The sequence below is a fragment of the Pseudomassariella vexata genome, assembly GCF_002105095.1.
Source record: "Pseudomassariella vexata strain CBS 129021 chromosome Unknown BCR38scaffold_8, whole genome shotgun sequence".
In the NCBI taxonomy this organism is placed as follows: domain Eukaryota; kingdom Fungi; phylum Ascomycota; class Sordariomycetes; order Amphisphaeriales; family Pseudomassariaceae; genus Pseudomassariella; species Pseudomassariella vexata.
In genome coordinates, this window is record NW_024467963.1 from 1299626 (window position 1) to 1315449 (window position 15824).

The 15824-nt window shown below is 50.2% G+C and overlaps 3 protein-coding genes and 1 non-coding gene across 4 annotated transcripts; all 4 read left to right on the plus strand.

Moving 5' to 3' along the window:
* Positions 1 to 5680: 5680 nt before the first annotated feature.
* Positions 5681 to 7061, plus strand: BCR38DRAFT_410229 (uncharacterized protein; the record flags this gene model as incomplete). The annotated part of the gene is made up of 4 exons (XM_040858439.1): positions 5681 to 6592; positions 6653 to 6685; positions 6779 to 6862; positions 6999 to 7061. The coding sequence occupies 4 exons, from the start codon at positions 5681 to 5683 to the stop codon at positions 7059 to 7061; spliced, it is 1092 nt and encodes a 363-aa protein (XP_040714946.1).
* A 3861-nt stretch (positions 7062 to 10922) lies between these two features.
* Positions 10923 to 11701, plus strand: BCR38DRAFT_410230 (uncharacterized protein; the record flags this gene model as incomplete). Its single annotated transcript, XM_040858440.1, has 2 exons — positions 10923 to 11031; positions 11067 to 11701. 2 exons carry the CDS (start codon positions 10923 to 10925, stop codon positions 11699 to 11701), a joined length of 744 nt encoding a protein of 247 aa, XP_040714947.1.
* Positions 11702 to 13199: 1498 nt separating this feature from the next.
* BCR38DRAFT_436436 (uncharacterized protein) lies at positions 13200 to 13929 on the plus strand. The gene has a single exon (XM_040860454.1). The coding sequence runs from the start codon at positions 13227 to 13229 to the stop codon at positions 13683 to 13685; it is 459 nt and encodes a 152-aa protein (XP_040714948.1). The 5' UTR covers positions 13200 to 13226; the 3' UTR covers positions 13686 to 13929.
* An 852-nt stretch (positions 13930 to 14781) lies between these two features.
* Positions 14782 to 14884, plus strand: BCR38DRAFT_t192. The gene has a single exon. It is a non-coding gene; the product is annotated as a tRNA-Thr (tRNA).
* Positions 14885 to 15824: the final 940 nt, after the last annotated feature.

Consider the following 15824-nt stretch of genomic DNA (forward strand, 5'->3'; position numbering starts at 1 on the left):
ATCGACCGACCAGTCTGCATGGCAATTCAGGATCCATTTGGACGGTGAACACAAGACATCCAACCCGCGTCAGGTAGAGGCGCCTGCATTATTGAGCATGGAAAAGATCGAATGACGCTGAAGACTTACTTCCAGGACATGCATCGATGGCAGCAGGAAGCGCCTAGATATCCATGCTTCGCAAGCAGTTGAGGATTCCTGGAAAGATATTTCAATGTCTGCTTCGAGGCTGCCAGCATGCGTTGACGCAGCGTCGACTTTGAATCTCTGTCCCAGAAAAGCTAAGTCATTCGGCCACTGGAGCCAAAAACCTGACAAATGAACCGGAAGTGCGGGTGCGAAGTGAGAAAAACTAGCGGCAAGTCTGCTACTACAAACTTTCCAATCGAAGTCAAAGAAACACTGAGATCGTCTTGGATGTTAGGAGGCCGGCCCGTTCAATTATCTCTGAATAAAATCAAGCCAGCTAAAATTACGTACACAGCCTTGCTATCTTTGGTTTGTCACGTCTTTAAAGTTGTGGCGATGAGTTGTCTGACACTCAGGCTTGAGGCATGATCTCCAGAATTCGACAGCTGGATTGAGGTCCCGAGGGTAATGCGAATCATATGTGGATCATACTCTCAATTCCTCCTTTGGAGGTTATCTTCAGGACGTCAATACGGAGAAGAGGAATTTATTCAGGGAGGAATATTTGGTTTGTGCCGGGCTATCCTCTGGGTTGGATCCACTGCTACCCGGATTCCTGCCGTACTTACATCGGTTACCTGGCCAATCTGAGGCAACAGCTGTATGCATCGACGTGAAGAGAAGATGCAAACCACAGGGTACATACCGCGGGCAACTAAGAAGGAAGCGGACACAACAGAGGCTTCCGCATCAACGTCAGCAACCATGATACAAAGGGTACTGACAGCGCTCTCCTTGTCCGTGCTGCTTCGTGCGAAGGCACAACATGGATACTGCGATGGACATTGCGGCTATGCTCTGACGATACTTCCACAAAACTTCTCACGCATCGACATGCAGCCGAAATGACTGAATTTGATCCTCAACCAACCGCACCTTCCATATTGATACGGTGGCATGGAATGCCTCAGGACCAAGTCGAAATCCGAATGCAAACCATGCCGACGCCGCTTCATGCCTGGATTCAATAGTCAGTAATGGGTTCTACGCCGCCAGCCGGAACATTCAGAGTATGCGTCGCGAGCATCATGCACGCAAGGTTCATAGGCCAGTACAGAAGCGAAACCGACTCGAACAGCACCTCCAGCGGGATATCTCAAGGATGGATAGTTGCGTGAACCTTCACGCGGGAGTTGGGCGTCGATTCATGTGGTGACATCCAAGACCTCATAACGGACGGCTGGGCTGTTGGAACACCAGATGCGAGGTAGCAAACATGCCAACCGCATATTGCCTTGATAACGGCCATCGCGTACCGCCTCAGAGCGCAACTCAATTGCCGTCGTCTGTGCAGTCCGTGGAACCAGGTATTACTGCGTCGGTGGGACAGTTTCAACCTGCTAGAAATTGCACCCATCAGCCGTCAAGAGCTGAGAAGGCCCCGGTCGTTTGATACGCGGCATGACTGTAGAGCAAGAAGATGTTTACACTGGAGAGTGAGTGCTTTTGTTGCCTCGTGCCACATTATCGGCCAGTTGATAAGCTGGTGATCATAACCGCAACGGTTGTGGAACTGTGTAATCCTGGCGGGATCGTGGAGGTTGGTGCAAGTTTTATGCAAGTCGGCAGATGACTAAAAAGAATTCTAGACTCTAGCTGCGCGGATGGTTCCAAATGCAAATATTACATCAAACAATTTGAAGTCGATCTCGACACTACCTTACATTGTCCCCAAAGCTGCAATGGCAAGTCCCGGTACCGGTAGTTGATGAGGCTGCATTGCATACGGTTTTAACTTGTGGAAAGGATGTACCCAGCCGATATAGGTACATGCGCAACGACCTCCCAGGTATCGTGAGCTTGAGAGTACTGCGGGGAAAAGTAGCGGTACCTCTATTCCCCGGACTGCGCTGAGCGGATACCCCCTTCGCCATTGAGGTCTTGGCACTTCAAGCCTCATGCTAGCATCTGTTGGAAGGAATTGCATCCCTTCAGTCTCTGGGAAGTTCCGGGTCGGGGATTCGTCGGTTCTATAGGAAGTTTATAGTCTTACGTATACAGTTCACCGCATGCTAATCTTGGATCTTGGGTTCGGATGCAAACTGAGAAATATTCGATGTCTGTCCACTATTGGCTGCTCAACTGGTCTTGGTAGCTCTCTACCATGAACCATCCTGGTCAGATATTACGAGACACATCAAACTTAGAAGTCATCATTATCTTAATTGCCATCGTTCGTTCATTATTCCATGAAATGAGCTTACGGGTCTGACCATGTCATTTGGCGAACGCCTCAAATATTAGATTTTCGAACACTTCCAACACGACCGGGTCACTCGCACCTTTATACCAGGAGGGCTTCAAGTTTCTAGTGGATTCCACGGGAAAAGGAGAGACGACAAGAACAAGTCTCAATGTTCATATTTTTAATGCTCTTTCCGCCTACAGCCTGGCTTTCTGTTCTTGACCTCTGCAACGTAACGAGCCACGAAGCGAAGGTCAAGCCACAGCAACATTGGACATTCAGATTGCCCCTCATCTCGGGTGGGTCGAAATTTCGATACTTTGGCCCTCAAGTCTCACTTTTCACTTCAGAAAGTCCTTAACAGGATCGACTTGACGTTTTCGCGCTAACGCCTGCAGGGCTACTCCAAGACACGACCCGTTGCCTTTCAGCCTGCGTCTGATTGGTGAAGGTGGATCCCCAGCTAACAATCGGACTGAGCAGCGCGACGTCAACCATTGCGCTCAGTAAAGACTCAATACCGTCATGCTGTTGCGGTGGTTCGGTCTGCCCTTGATCCAGAAGTTATTTGTAAGAAGAAAAGAGTACGTAGCATCCTACGCATCTGCCTCGCCCGCGCCATTGGGGTGGGCAGCTATCTCGCTGGCAACGGGCGTCGCTGTTGATTGCGCCTATCCGTGCGCCAACATCGTGAAATGGTCGCAGGTCCCGCCTGTTAGTGATCTACTTGTTTTGTCAAGCCCTCAAATAGCCGACCAGGGATTTCACAGATCAACAAGCAAACCCACCTTTCCAACCTCGCCTCAATAATAGGCAACACTGCACGGGAGGTGACTTGCAAAAGGTACTTCGTCGTCCACCCCCCCTACCCTCGATTCTTCACCTTTTCCACCTCGTCGCGAACCCACCCCCGAAATCCTGGGACCAGTCCAAAACATCGACAGGCCGAGATACTTTCATCGAAAGTACACCCAAGGGCCATCGACAAGATCCCGAGTCCTGGTCTACCGGGTCCGTCGCACATTCGACTTGACAACCGCACCATTTGAATAGTGGTTTTGACACCTCTGTACATCAGGGCGGGCATCCTGCCTGGTCGCAAACTTGCGAGTTGACAGATATTTTTTGGTCTTGCCAAAAGTTATTTGCCGGTACGTACTTCGTATCGTTACGGAAGGGCCCCCCCCCCTCTTTCCCCCCAAACAACACGAAGGCCCCCCAAGACGCGACGCCACGACCCGAAAACCACAAGAGGCAGCTGCAGAACTCAGTTGCGCTGCATCACCAGAATCAAGCTTGATTTTTACCTCTACTTTGACATTTCATCCATTCAACCACGTTTGCAAGGTTTGGAGTCAATATAGATTGATCTTACTATCTGGCAACGGCTCTGCAGTTGGTGGTGGTGGTGGTGAGGACACCCAGGCAGTGCGCACTGGGGCGGGCCAAGGCTGTACCTCGTACAACTTGACGCTTGCTCGAGCGTTGTCGCGAAACAAACAGATCCAAGCCCCGCCTCGCTACATTCGACTGCAAATCAATCCCTTGACCTTGAGCGAGCCGGGGCAATGAATACATGACTTGTCACCAAACTCGCCCTAACCCCTCTCGTACCCTCTACATCATCATCATCCTCACCACTGTCATTCAAACCCTCTCAACGCGTCTGCGGCTCCCGTCAATGTCGTCGTTCGTCACGCGCCCTCGTCTAACCGTTTGTTTCATCTAGCCTCGTCGCAGCTGTCATTGCTACGACATCGTATCGCGAGTAGGCGCGTCGTCGTTGTCGTTTTCGTCGCTGCTGTTGCCGCTGCCGCCGTCAGTTTTGCGCGCCCGTCTGGCCCTGTCCTGCCTGCCGCCGCATTGCGCCTTCCCTCTGTGCGGCGTGCATCTTTGGTGGAAGCTACAAGACGAGCAGCGATTTTTTTTTCTTCCTGGTAGCTGCACACTAATCCCACCCGCGTCCACGCTACATTGCCCGTAAGTTCCATTTCAGCAAGATTCAGCTTCAACTTCTGTCTGTCATTGTCACATCCACTTTCATACCACACACACACGTACGCACACACACACACAAGCACTCCATCAAACCCGTCCGCACCCTCGGTGCGCGATACATCCTTATGGGTCGCAAGTCAGGTCAAGTACGTGAGTTGGACGCATATGCGCGTCGTCAAGAACACCCCGCCCGCATCTTGCTCTCGAATACCTTCTTCAGTCGGCTTTGGCGACAACCTGCAACGCTATCTTTGGGCGTGGCAATGCATCAGGTCCAACCAACCAACATCACAACACACTTGCACCAACCGCCCATGCACATGAATTCTTCTCTCTCTTCCCTCACCTTTCCACCACATTGGCAGGGCCAAGCGTCGTCATCGTCGTATTCTGGTTTGCACACCAACACCGCCATGCCGTTTTTATTTCAACGCGGCCCACCACATTGTGACTGGCACACAGCCTGGTCCATTTCGCCTCGGCCGTCCACTATCACATTCTGTCTCCCTTGGGATTTTATTCCAACTCGATGGCTTCGTCTCACCTTTTGACTTCCTTAAAACTCTGTCCTTGTGTCCCGGGCCGTGCTGCAGTTTAGAAGCTGGAGAAGCGCAAAACAGCTGACACTAGACACAGATCATGCAGCAGTGGCAGGTCGGCCCCGTACCGGAGTACCTCTACTCCAACTCCGCTCAACATGCGAACGACATGCAGTAAGTACCTCGCCATCCACTTTGTACCTGCCCATGTCACTTCCACGTCTTCTCACCCTGCCCTATTCCACTCTCCACCTGACGCTCTATCGCCATGGTATCCCCAAACACCCCAGTGCCCTCCGTACTCTCACACTTGGGTACACAAAGCAAGCCAAGGCAGAAGACTATTATATGTACCTCATGTATATTTCACCCAAAAAAAACAAGTGTTCCCACCTCTTGCTTTGGTCTCGCAAACAATGTATCCAGACCACTTCGTCACCGCTCCCCAATGAGTCGTCGGGTCTTTGCGATAGGTCTCAAGTCCTATAGAGTCCTCAATGTCCCTGGCCTCGCCGTCGCTGGTTCGAGTTGTTTGCATGGCCTAGTGCCGGACCCCGACTCTAGATAACCGCGATAACCTCGTCGTCGGTGGTTTGTTTGCTTGCTCTAGGAGCATAGAAGCATAGGGCCTGGTGGACGGTGCAGTCATGTTGCCTTTGTATTCTGCTACCGGCGCCGTCACCCTACGCAACACACCAGGTCGCTAGCTGGGTTGGCTAACACCGGCAACTGACACAGTGCCTCGCATCCGAACACGTATCCGAACGACATGTCTCGTCGTAATGACTTCGCGGGATATCCTCAACAACCGAACCCGGCTGCCCAGCAGCAGCAACACCAACAACATGCTCAGCACCAGCAGCATCAACCCCAACACCACCCGCATCAGCAACAACATCCTCAACATCAACAGCACGCACAGCATGCGCAGCAGGCCCACCAGCAGGTGCCTCAGTACCAGGTCCAGCAGCATCCCCAACATCCTCAGCATGCGCAACATCAGCAGGCCCATCAACAGCAGCAACAAGCGCACCACACAACGCCGGTCCAGCCAACGATGACCATTCCCCAGCAGCAGCCCGCTGCGCCGCCGCCTCAGAAATCAACTCCGACTCCGGCCCCCGCATCTGTGCCGGCGCCGCGATCCAGGAAGCGAGCCCATCCGTCGTCGCAACAGGCACAACAGCAGCAGCAGGCGCAACAAGCACAACAGGCGCAACAGGCTCAACAACAGCAGCAACAGGTTCAGCAGCACCACACACCGCAACAAGCTCAGCAGCAGGTGCCTCGGTACCAACCGCAACCACCGCAGGTCCAGCAACAGATACAAGTCCCACAGCCCCAGCAACCTGCGCCGGCCCCCGTAGCCCCGGTCCAGCAGGCGCCCGTAGTTACGGCTCCGCCTTCGGCCCCAGTCGCCACGACTCCTGTCCCTGCGCCGACTCCGACTCCCATCGCTGCACCACCCCCCCCGGCCCCAGTTTCTCAGCCCGCGCCGCCGGCAGAAGCTAATTCGACCCCAGCGCCGCCGCCAGCAAAGAAGAGCCGAACAAATACCCCATGGACGCCGGCTGAAGAGCTCAGACTGAAGCAGATGCGAGATGCCGGCAACAGTTGGGCTGAGATTGCCAAGACCTTCCCGTCGAGAACAGAGGGAAGTGTCAAGAAGCACTGGTACAAGGTATGCCTGACAGATGCCATGGCGTTGACGTAAAGTGCCGTGATGCTAACTGCTAGTTAGGATATGCATTATGCAGAGTTTGCCGAGGATGAGGTACGTGACATGCCAAAAATGCTTCAACCATGATTCTTCCAGTGAAGCTTTGTACGTACCACAGAAACCATGCTGACGAGCTGGGGTGTACAGAGCCAAGCATTGCTTAATGCGATCAAGGAGTATGAGAACAACAAGTGGAAGACGATTGGCCAAAAAGTTGGCAAGCCGGCGAAGGTTCGTTTTACTCTCTATCAACACCCATCCATTTCCATCCGACGTCATCATCATTGGTTTTTCTTTTCCTTTTTTGGTCTTGTTTCTCTTTTTCGCACGTTGCCCGGAAGAATCCAGCACTGACTTGTATCCCAAGGCTTGTGAGCAATATGCCAAAGAACATTTCCCCGAAATTTTCACTGGCCAAAAGACACGTTAGGGCACTGTCGACAAGGCCATGGACAAACATTCGACCAACCTTCGGAGTCGGAAGACCAATCAGTTGCTGCATCTGTCTTTTCTCCAAGATTCAGAAGCGAACCTTGTCGATGTAATCTCGCCATTGCGACATGGAGGGTTTCCACAAGATAATAAGCCCCCACTTTTCATCACAGAAGGGCCCATGGTATGCTCTCCAATAAGTCTTTCGCCGGACAGCAGCTTCGTCGAGCATTTTAGGCGTGAATCTTCTTGATCATTGTCCTCCATCCCAAAAGTCGTTGTGTTTCATATACATGAGCAATCCCATACCCCACCGGCGTTTCTGTTCCCGTTTACATTTGCCTAAGTAGCTTTTTCGACGCGATTGTTCAGGTCTGGATGTAGGACTAGGAATAGGGGCACGGGTCAGAAACTGGGAGAGAACAGGGGCCTGGTTGCGAGAGATGGACCAAGTCAGTGAGGGTATAGATTGAGAGCAACGACATGGCTAGTAAGCTTCAGATGCTGTTGTGTTAGTTTTTAGGTTTACTTTGGGCCGGAGACCTGGATCTCTTGGTACCTATAATCAAGGCGAGAATTTTAGAACACATGTCATACACAGGTGCCTCTCATCATGCGTGACACAACGATTCTGGCCACAGCTTGGCTCTTTGGCTCATGTCGCCCTTTTTTTTCTTTTTTTTTTGGAGTGCTCAGGTGGGCTTCACGTCACTTCTGATTCACATATTGGATAGTCCCAGAGTGGACAATCAGATCATGTCCCATTCGAATGCCTCCTTGGGTGATCTGCACGCCAGGGTGGTACGATACATTATGTTTTTAATGTCTTACAAAGTAAGTCAGGTAAGCGGATGAGACGTATGGCACATCAGGCTGAATGGCGGCGTTGTCAGTCTACTACCCTGGAATCACGGGCGATCCCTGTATCATTACCTTGAACCACAATGGGGTCGTTGAGGCTTTGTCCTGTGACAGGCAGCAGTGGCTGGGTATTTCCTTTGTGCTACACACCTAATTAGCCCATGGAGTGCTCCCACCTTTAGAATCAGATCCTCATGCCCCCATCTTCTTTCCAGCCCTGAAGATTATTCCATCCTTCACCGCGCCATTTATCTTATCACTCAGTCCCTTTGCCAGAGAAAGTGTTCCGTCCTTTGCTCACTTGACACAGACAGACCTTTTGGCCCCATATGATGCGAGTGCATATGTAATGTAGAGTATATGTATTGGGAAGTGTGGGTTGCTAGCTGTCTGGCTAGCAAAGGCCCTCTTGAACCGATTATCTTATCTAATCTTATCTATAGCTACAGGGTGATCCTTGGGGTCACGTATTACCATTCCTCCTAACGCTCTTTAATTATCTATATAAGCATCAATTTAATTTATTAGTAGACGCACTGCCTTAACAACTCTATTCCTAACAACCTATTGTCAACCCATACAGCAATTCTCCAAGTATTCAGCAGCTAGAATATAGAGTTTTAGTTGCACCTACCTTATATAGCTTACGCCTAAAGACCTAAACTACTCCGACATCTTCTCTTTTTATACTATTGCTAGTTTCACTAATACTACGGACTTAGTGTAACGAGGATACCACACGTCTCACAATATAATAGTCAGGTAGTGCAAAGGGTAGCTAGAAGTAGGCCAGTGTATGGGTGCGTATATTGCAAGACTGATTCTTGAAGAATCTAAACTAGGTGCGAGTGTCTCGAGCTCTCCTCTTAAGCTGGGCGGTTCCGGGGTTCTACCGGATCGGAGGCGAATCCCTCCCGACTCAGCTTGTCAGCTGAGACCGGCCCGCCACAACGGCTCTTTCCTTACACTTAGCCAATCTTATTATAACTATAGAAAAGAGTACTATGATATAAGCTAAGATCTCAGTCCCGTGTAACAAAACCTTTACTAGTCTAGCTGCTGTAAGACATCATGGTCGCAAGTAAGTCCTACTGTCGGGTTCTTAATTAATGTAAAGGTGCGTATAGAAATGATACGTGACCTCAAGGGGGGTCACCCTGTGTCAGAGAACAGAATGCCATAGGCACCGGTGGGACACCGGTGGGGCTCTGGTGTAGGGACGTGCGAGTCAGGACACGATATGGAAGTCTTGGTTTGCGGAACAATCGGAGAAACTAGTGCTCCGCGGCTCCGACGCCGGGTTCTAGCTATCTATGTAAGGGGCGGAGGCCCGGGAAGAAGATAGAGAGAGTAGAGATCAATGCATCATCGTGGGCACCCCTACCTGAGACCGCCAGTGACCACCCGGTGGTACGTAGGAGGGACGCCCGTTACTCCCCATCACTCTATACTATTGCCTTCGGCCTAGCCGTACCCTGACACCCTGTAGCCATAGATAAGATACATAAGAGCTATAAAAGAGCTCTGCCAGGTGTAACGAAACCTCTAATAGTCTAGCTGCGTAAACCACTAAAGAGTCTGTAAGGGTTGGTGCTAGTAAGTAAGTCCTGCTGCGGAGTCCTCAAGCAATAATATCGGGGTTTGACGTATGGAGTAGAGTGCTTTGAGTAACTGAAGTATTCAAGTAGGGTAATCGGGAATAGAGTCGTTAAGGCAGTTTGCCTCACCAATGGGTTAGATTGATGCTTAGATTGATCACTGAAGTGGAGACTGTCTATCTATGAAATGCCTGGGAGTCCTGTCCCTTATATATCCATCTCTCCTTCACTGATCTCGTTGGATCACTCTTATCCGTTGTGATCCTGCTGGGGTGGCTTACTGGCTCACTGACTGATCCAGTGTTCCGTCACGTGACCTCCTAGTCGGTCCATCCTTTCTCCGTTCCTAGCTTCTATCCTGGTTTCTGGTCCTTTCCTGCAGGTATCCACCTAAGGCCTGCCAACGGGCCTATTCTGTGTTGGTTAGGAACGTGGTTCGTAACACCAGGCCAGAATAAATGACCTGGCGAACCTTTCCCAATACAACAATTCATACCCCATATGCACTCGCATCAAGAAATAACTAATAAACAATAGTTAAGCAGGATCAGAGTCATTAAGACAGTGTGCCTTATCAATAGGTTAGATCAAGACTTAGATGATTACTGAAATAGAGACTATCTGTCTATGAAATATCTAGGGATCTCGTCCTGTATATAGCTAATTCACTTCGGACATGACGGGAAATATCCACTGCTTTCGAGGCTGGACTCGCCGGTGCAGACCGACTTGCAGACTGTTTGTGTCACAGTGCCGGCGATGACATAGCCACAGAGTCCTGTATGCAGTGGTTACTTGGACCGAAGCGTCAGTGATCCACTTTCATTCAAGATCTTTTGGTCCACAATATGCGGTGTAACTCTTCATCATCATCTTCGGCCTGGGATTGGGGCTTGGCAAACGGTTGGGTCACAAGGCAGCAGGCGATTGCCTCCCGCCTGGTGCGACAGTTTGGTGCATTGGTGAAGAAGTGCTCTGGCCGGATGGGAGTATTGACCCAGGTTGCCATTCTTTTCTGGGGACCCTTCCAACTTGGTATTCATGTGAACTCGACATGCCTACCAATGGAAAGAAAAAAGGGACGTGCGTGAGAGATACGGTCGGATTGTGCAAGACAGTGTGGGCGATAACCATGGGAATTCGGCGACATTGGAAATTATGTATATCTTGTCTTGGCAGAAAAAGTATTGTCACTGTGTCAGTCCCAGATCCCTAGCTCATGGGTATTGTAACCGAAGTACCTAGTGTTTGTCTTGCAATGGAACCTGTTTATTTATTTTCTTGAGCAAGAGAAAAGACACAAAAGAAATCAAGTTTGCCTTTGCTCTTGCTAACTGGCGGCTTTAGTAATACACATACTAAGTTCGAGAAATCTGAGTGACCAGGCCCTATTTCTCACGATGTCAAGACAATTTAGGCTGCAGCCCAGGAGTCCATTCCTCCGTTGTTTATTAGCTGTCTCAAGGCATCGATTCGGCACCCAACAACCATCGCACGCTAGAAATCTATGTAAGTAAGCAATCAAGACAATATATCCGCCGCAGTGCAGAAAGAGTTGTACCACCTGGTCTCATTTCCCTACGAGATGCTCCAGCGCATCGTGATACTCGGACCGTGCGAAAATGCCATCGCTTTATCCCGAGTCTGGAGGAAATTTCATCAGGTGTGCCGCGACCCACCGACATACACGGGCATCGTGCAAAGCGGCAACCGCATATCTCACGATGTGCTGCCCAAGTCTTGGACCGACCATGACCTTCAGCCATTCCTTGAATCATTGACAGATTGGTGGACCGAAGCAGGATTGCACCATGAAAAGGATGCCACTATAGTTGCACAATGGGCCTCGCAGATTCCAAAGCGACGAACTACAACCGCCATCCAAGCTCCGAAGACCCTCATAATCGTCTCTGGCTCCCCAAACCATGCCGACATAGAGATATTCGCGAGGAAACCTCGCATTCTCCCTTTCTCCGAACATACTCTCTTGGATTCCCGAGTTGCTATCACCGGCCATCCCGGCATGGCGTGCCTGAACTACCTGCTCGACGATGCTGCCCATTCGGTCTCTGCGGACAGCCTGCATAGAGCGGCCACTGTCTGCGCGTGCGCGAGCTTGACTTGCACCGGCATGACGAGCTCTGTTTTACTCCATTCCTGTTGTCCAATGCTTACTTAAGTAAATGCTGGAGTATCTTGTGAATCGCAGCCAGAGAAAGTTTCAAAGAACAATTAAAATCGGAGAAAAGCCAAACAGTATTCCTTCCTCACTTTCGTAATCTGCATCGTGTCGGGTACCTAGTTTGTTGACGGCTGCGTATGGACAATCTACCCGAGTTGAGGGACTATCAGGCAGTCAAAGAAGAAAGGAGCATTTACTTAGCATGTCGTCGCCTATCTCAAACATCACAACAATGACTCTGGATATCCATAAACGGCAATAATCGTTGTTGGGAAGCAGCCACATGCTTGAGTGTCTATCTGACGACCCAAGTTCGGATCCCAGACCGAGAGACCACAGGTTCTTTTCTTTTTGCCTAGAATCTGTTTTTGACGCCTCGTGGAACCTGATTGGCAGCAGCCTACCTTCAGATAGCCTTACCAGCGCAACTTCTCCATCTTCAAGGATGGAGAGAGGATGGAGGCATGAAAATATAATTCTGAAGGGATCCATCCGCTGGAGAAACTAAGATTACGGAGGGAAACGGCCCTTTGTTGTTGACTGTGGGTGGATATGGATATCGTGTTGATCGCCCTGCCTGCTCTACGCGTTGTGCTACGTAGTCTGGTCTTGAGAGGCTCTGTAAGGTGCTCTTGCTCTTACTAAGGAAGGAACGAAGGGTCTGACCCAGTAGCTGCACTAGCAACTGTGGCGCTCAACCCCACATGTACAGGCTACCAAATGGCTCAGCCATAAGTTGACACAAAGGCATCAGCCCTTTGTGGCCCCATCGCATTACAAAATAGAAGACTACCACGTCGCCGCTACCGTAACGTTCCCAACATCGTGGAATGTAATCTACGCGGTTTGTTCTCTCGGTGATGCAAGTAGCATTACCCTAACGTCTCACCACCAAAGTACAGCAACACCCAATCGACGATGCTTTCAACTGTCACATCTATTTCTGGCGCTGGCCAGGCCATCGCTGATTTCTCCACTGGCATTGGTCGGACCATGGGCACCTTTTTCTCGCAACTTCTCCATCACGTATTCTGTACACTTCAAACGGCTTGGAACTGGTCACTTGCCGCGCCTGGGCGGGTTATTCGGTGGCTATGGGAGGCATCAGGCCTGGGCCCGTTTCTCTCTAGAGCAGGTGCCTTTATACTCAACGTCTTAATGTGGGGAGCGATTGGGATTACATTTCTACTTGTTGCCAGCACTGTAGCTTTGGTGGCTACTCTAGCGGTTACCAAACTCTCCGAGAAACACAAGGCCAGGCGAAGGAGCAGTGACCAGACCCGGTGGGAATGGACGCCCAGTTATGGAGCTACAACATTTCGTATGTGGATCACCTTTGCTACGGCGGTTAGAGTCTCTGGCTAACGCTGGTTTAGGACACACTGAAAGTCACTACCAAGTCACAAACACCGGAGAAGCGGTACAAAATGTCATGGAGGAAGAAGAGGAGCAAGCCAGAAAGGTTCGAGAGGAGATGGAAGCCAAGAAGAGACTGGAGGCCCAGAAGAAGGTTCGAGAGCAGATGGAAGCCAAGAAGAGACTGGAGACCCAGAAGAAGGTTCGAGAGGAGATGGAAGCCAAGAAGAAACTGGAGAGACAAGATGCCGAGGAAAAAGCACGCAAGGCTGAAATGATTACGGATGCAGACGATTTTAAATTATGGATGCTCAAGACAGAGCTTGCGATGTGTCAACGAGATCACATCCGCACCATACCCCAGCCAAAAGCCATTGCTTGCAACGACCCAGTGTGCAAGGATACAATGGGAGCTTTACGTGTCTCTTTTTGCAGGCACGGCATGCAGAAGCTCCTTAATGCGTATGTCAAGATCCACAAGTCAGAGGACTGGAAGGAGAGGTTCTTATGTGAACAGAAACGCGTTTGGCACCCGGACAGATTTACGCGGTGTCCTGAGGATGTAAGAAGTCATATTCAACAGGTGGCGGAGGAGCTGATGAAGGTCATGGCAGAACTGAAGTGAATTCTCTCGCTGGAGAGGTCCAGGGTGTGTTTAAATACAGGAAGCCAACCTCCATTTTCTGTGCTGAGACAGGATTAGATGAATGACAGCGGTTATGTATCTTCTGGTAATACGTGAGCCCATAGGGGGTCACGCTACCCGGTAGAGTAGAAATATGCAAGACGATAAAATAGGGCTGCAAGGGTGTCAGCCAGCCCAAAAGGGCCCTCGCAGCCAGCTAGCTAGCTAACCAAGCTTTCCCAACACATTCAACTTGACCCCCATATGCACACGCGTCGTTTGGATATGGGTTGAACAAAATAAGTTTTGTTGAATTCTGCTTCTTGAGAAAGTCTGCAGTGGGGAAAGAGTATTCGTCCACTGGGATGTTTGGTATGCCTTAGTTGTCAACTCCCTTACACTAATATATGTCTCTGGCACAATCTATATCTGCTGCTCTAACTTCAGACTAATACCTCACATAAACACAAAGGGCTTGAGTTAACGCCTTTAAAATGTCATTCTATTACGCTAATTTCTATATTTATTGCTATACTTGAGGTTATAGTGAATCGTTGTGGTACACAGAGAGATAGAAGCAGGATGATGTAATTAGGTAATCTAGGCTAGTGCTGGTGGGCTGAACCCAAGGAGATTAGTAGTGGTGGTGATACGCACGAACCACCTATGACATTAATTGATGTCTGTCTTCGATAATAATAGTAATAATAGTAATACTGTGGGATCACAAACGTGAAGAAGGGAAGTACAGGTTGCCCTGGGGGAACGGTCCGAGCTGCACACGGGCACGAAAGAATCTTACGTGTATCTCGCCATGACCTCAGGCCACCAATGTCACAAATATCTGTCTTTCATCTGTAGCGAAACCAGCATGCACTGACGGATAAAGGGAAAATGAGTTCATTCTCACAGCATATCGGTGACAATTGATGGTCATCAGTCCGAGATGTACACACTAATTTCGTACTAGTTCAGCTTCATTTTCATACTTCAAGTCATTGCAGAGCATTTTGGACAGGCGTAATGAAACTGGTATGGGCCTGGCCCACTCTGTATACAAATTCTGGTTCTTGATTGATGACTTTCTTTCCTATCAGTCGGCTGGTGTAGTTGGTCACTTCGCTGGTAGATAAGTCCCGATTTGAGCCTCGCCCACTTGGGTTGGTGACGAGTCGCGGGTTCGAATCCCGCAGCTGACACACAAGGGGGTTTAGTCAACCCTTACGGCGCGCTGCCCACCTTGTTGACTTCGCCTACCTAGCGATAATAGGGAGATTGGTGCAGTTTAGGATTACGAGCATCCTAGCCAGTCGACCGTCAAGCACTACGTCGGCGGAATATAACTCGACAGCCGGTCCAGAATTCGAATCGTTAATCCGACCCCTTATCGGACCTCGCCTATCCGATAACGCTCGTCGGCGAACCCGTCCCCTCACGATAGAAGGCGCGCAGCACGCCCCCTCGCCGCGATTCTTGCGAGCGTCTAGACCACGTTACGGTCTATCCACTTGAGCGTATGGTTGAGATGTATACGCTCGACGAGAACCCCAATTAGCAGATACTACGACTTGTCGCGACAAAAAAAATAGTCGAGCATCTTCTGCACATCAGCAGCATCCCACCCCTGAGGACGAATTTAAGTGCCACATTACCACGCTTATCGGTAGTTCAGGCAGGGGTTGTAGCACAGACTTAGGGAGGGACAGGAGGTTTAGTAGTCGTTTGGCTACAAGTTTACCTGTATAACCGCCCGACGCGGCTTAAGGGCCCGCTATATCATCTATAGCCCCTTAAGGGAGTACTTGTAGAGGTACCGAGGGTTAACACCTACGGCGTATTTAATATTTATTCTTTCCTATCAAACATATGGACCTACCTCCTCGGCGCCCTTTGTTTCGTGGTGAACTTCACGCAGTAATTTCACTTGAAGAAGATTCTATCCGAAATCCCCTTTCAAGATGGCCTCGCCCTCGGCATCTTCACACTTCGCCCCAAGTGCAGACAACCCAAGTACCGCCTGATTCGGTCCGTGATGTATGTCTTCCTCGGCGCGCATCTCTTTGCACCAGTAGTGCACGGATTTTTCTTCTTTGGCCTTGAAGATCTCGGCCGGATGATGGGGTTTCAGTCGTTCCTAAG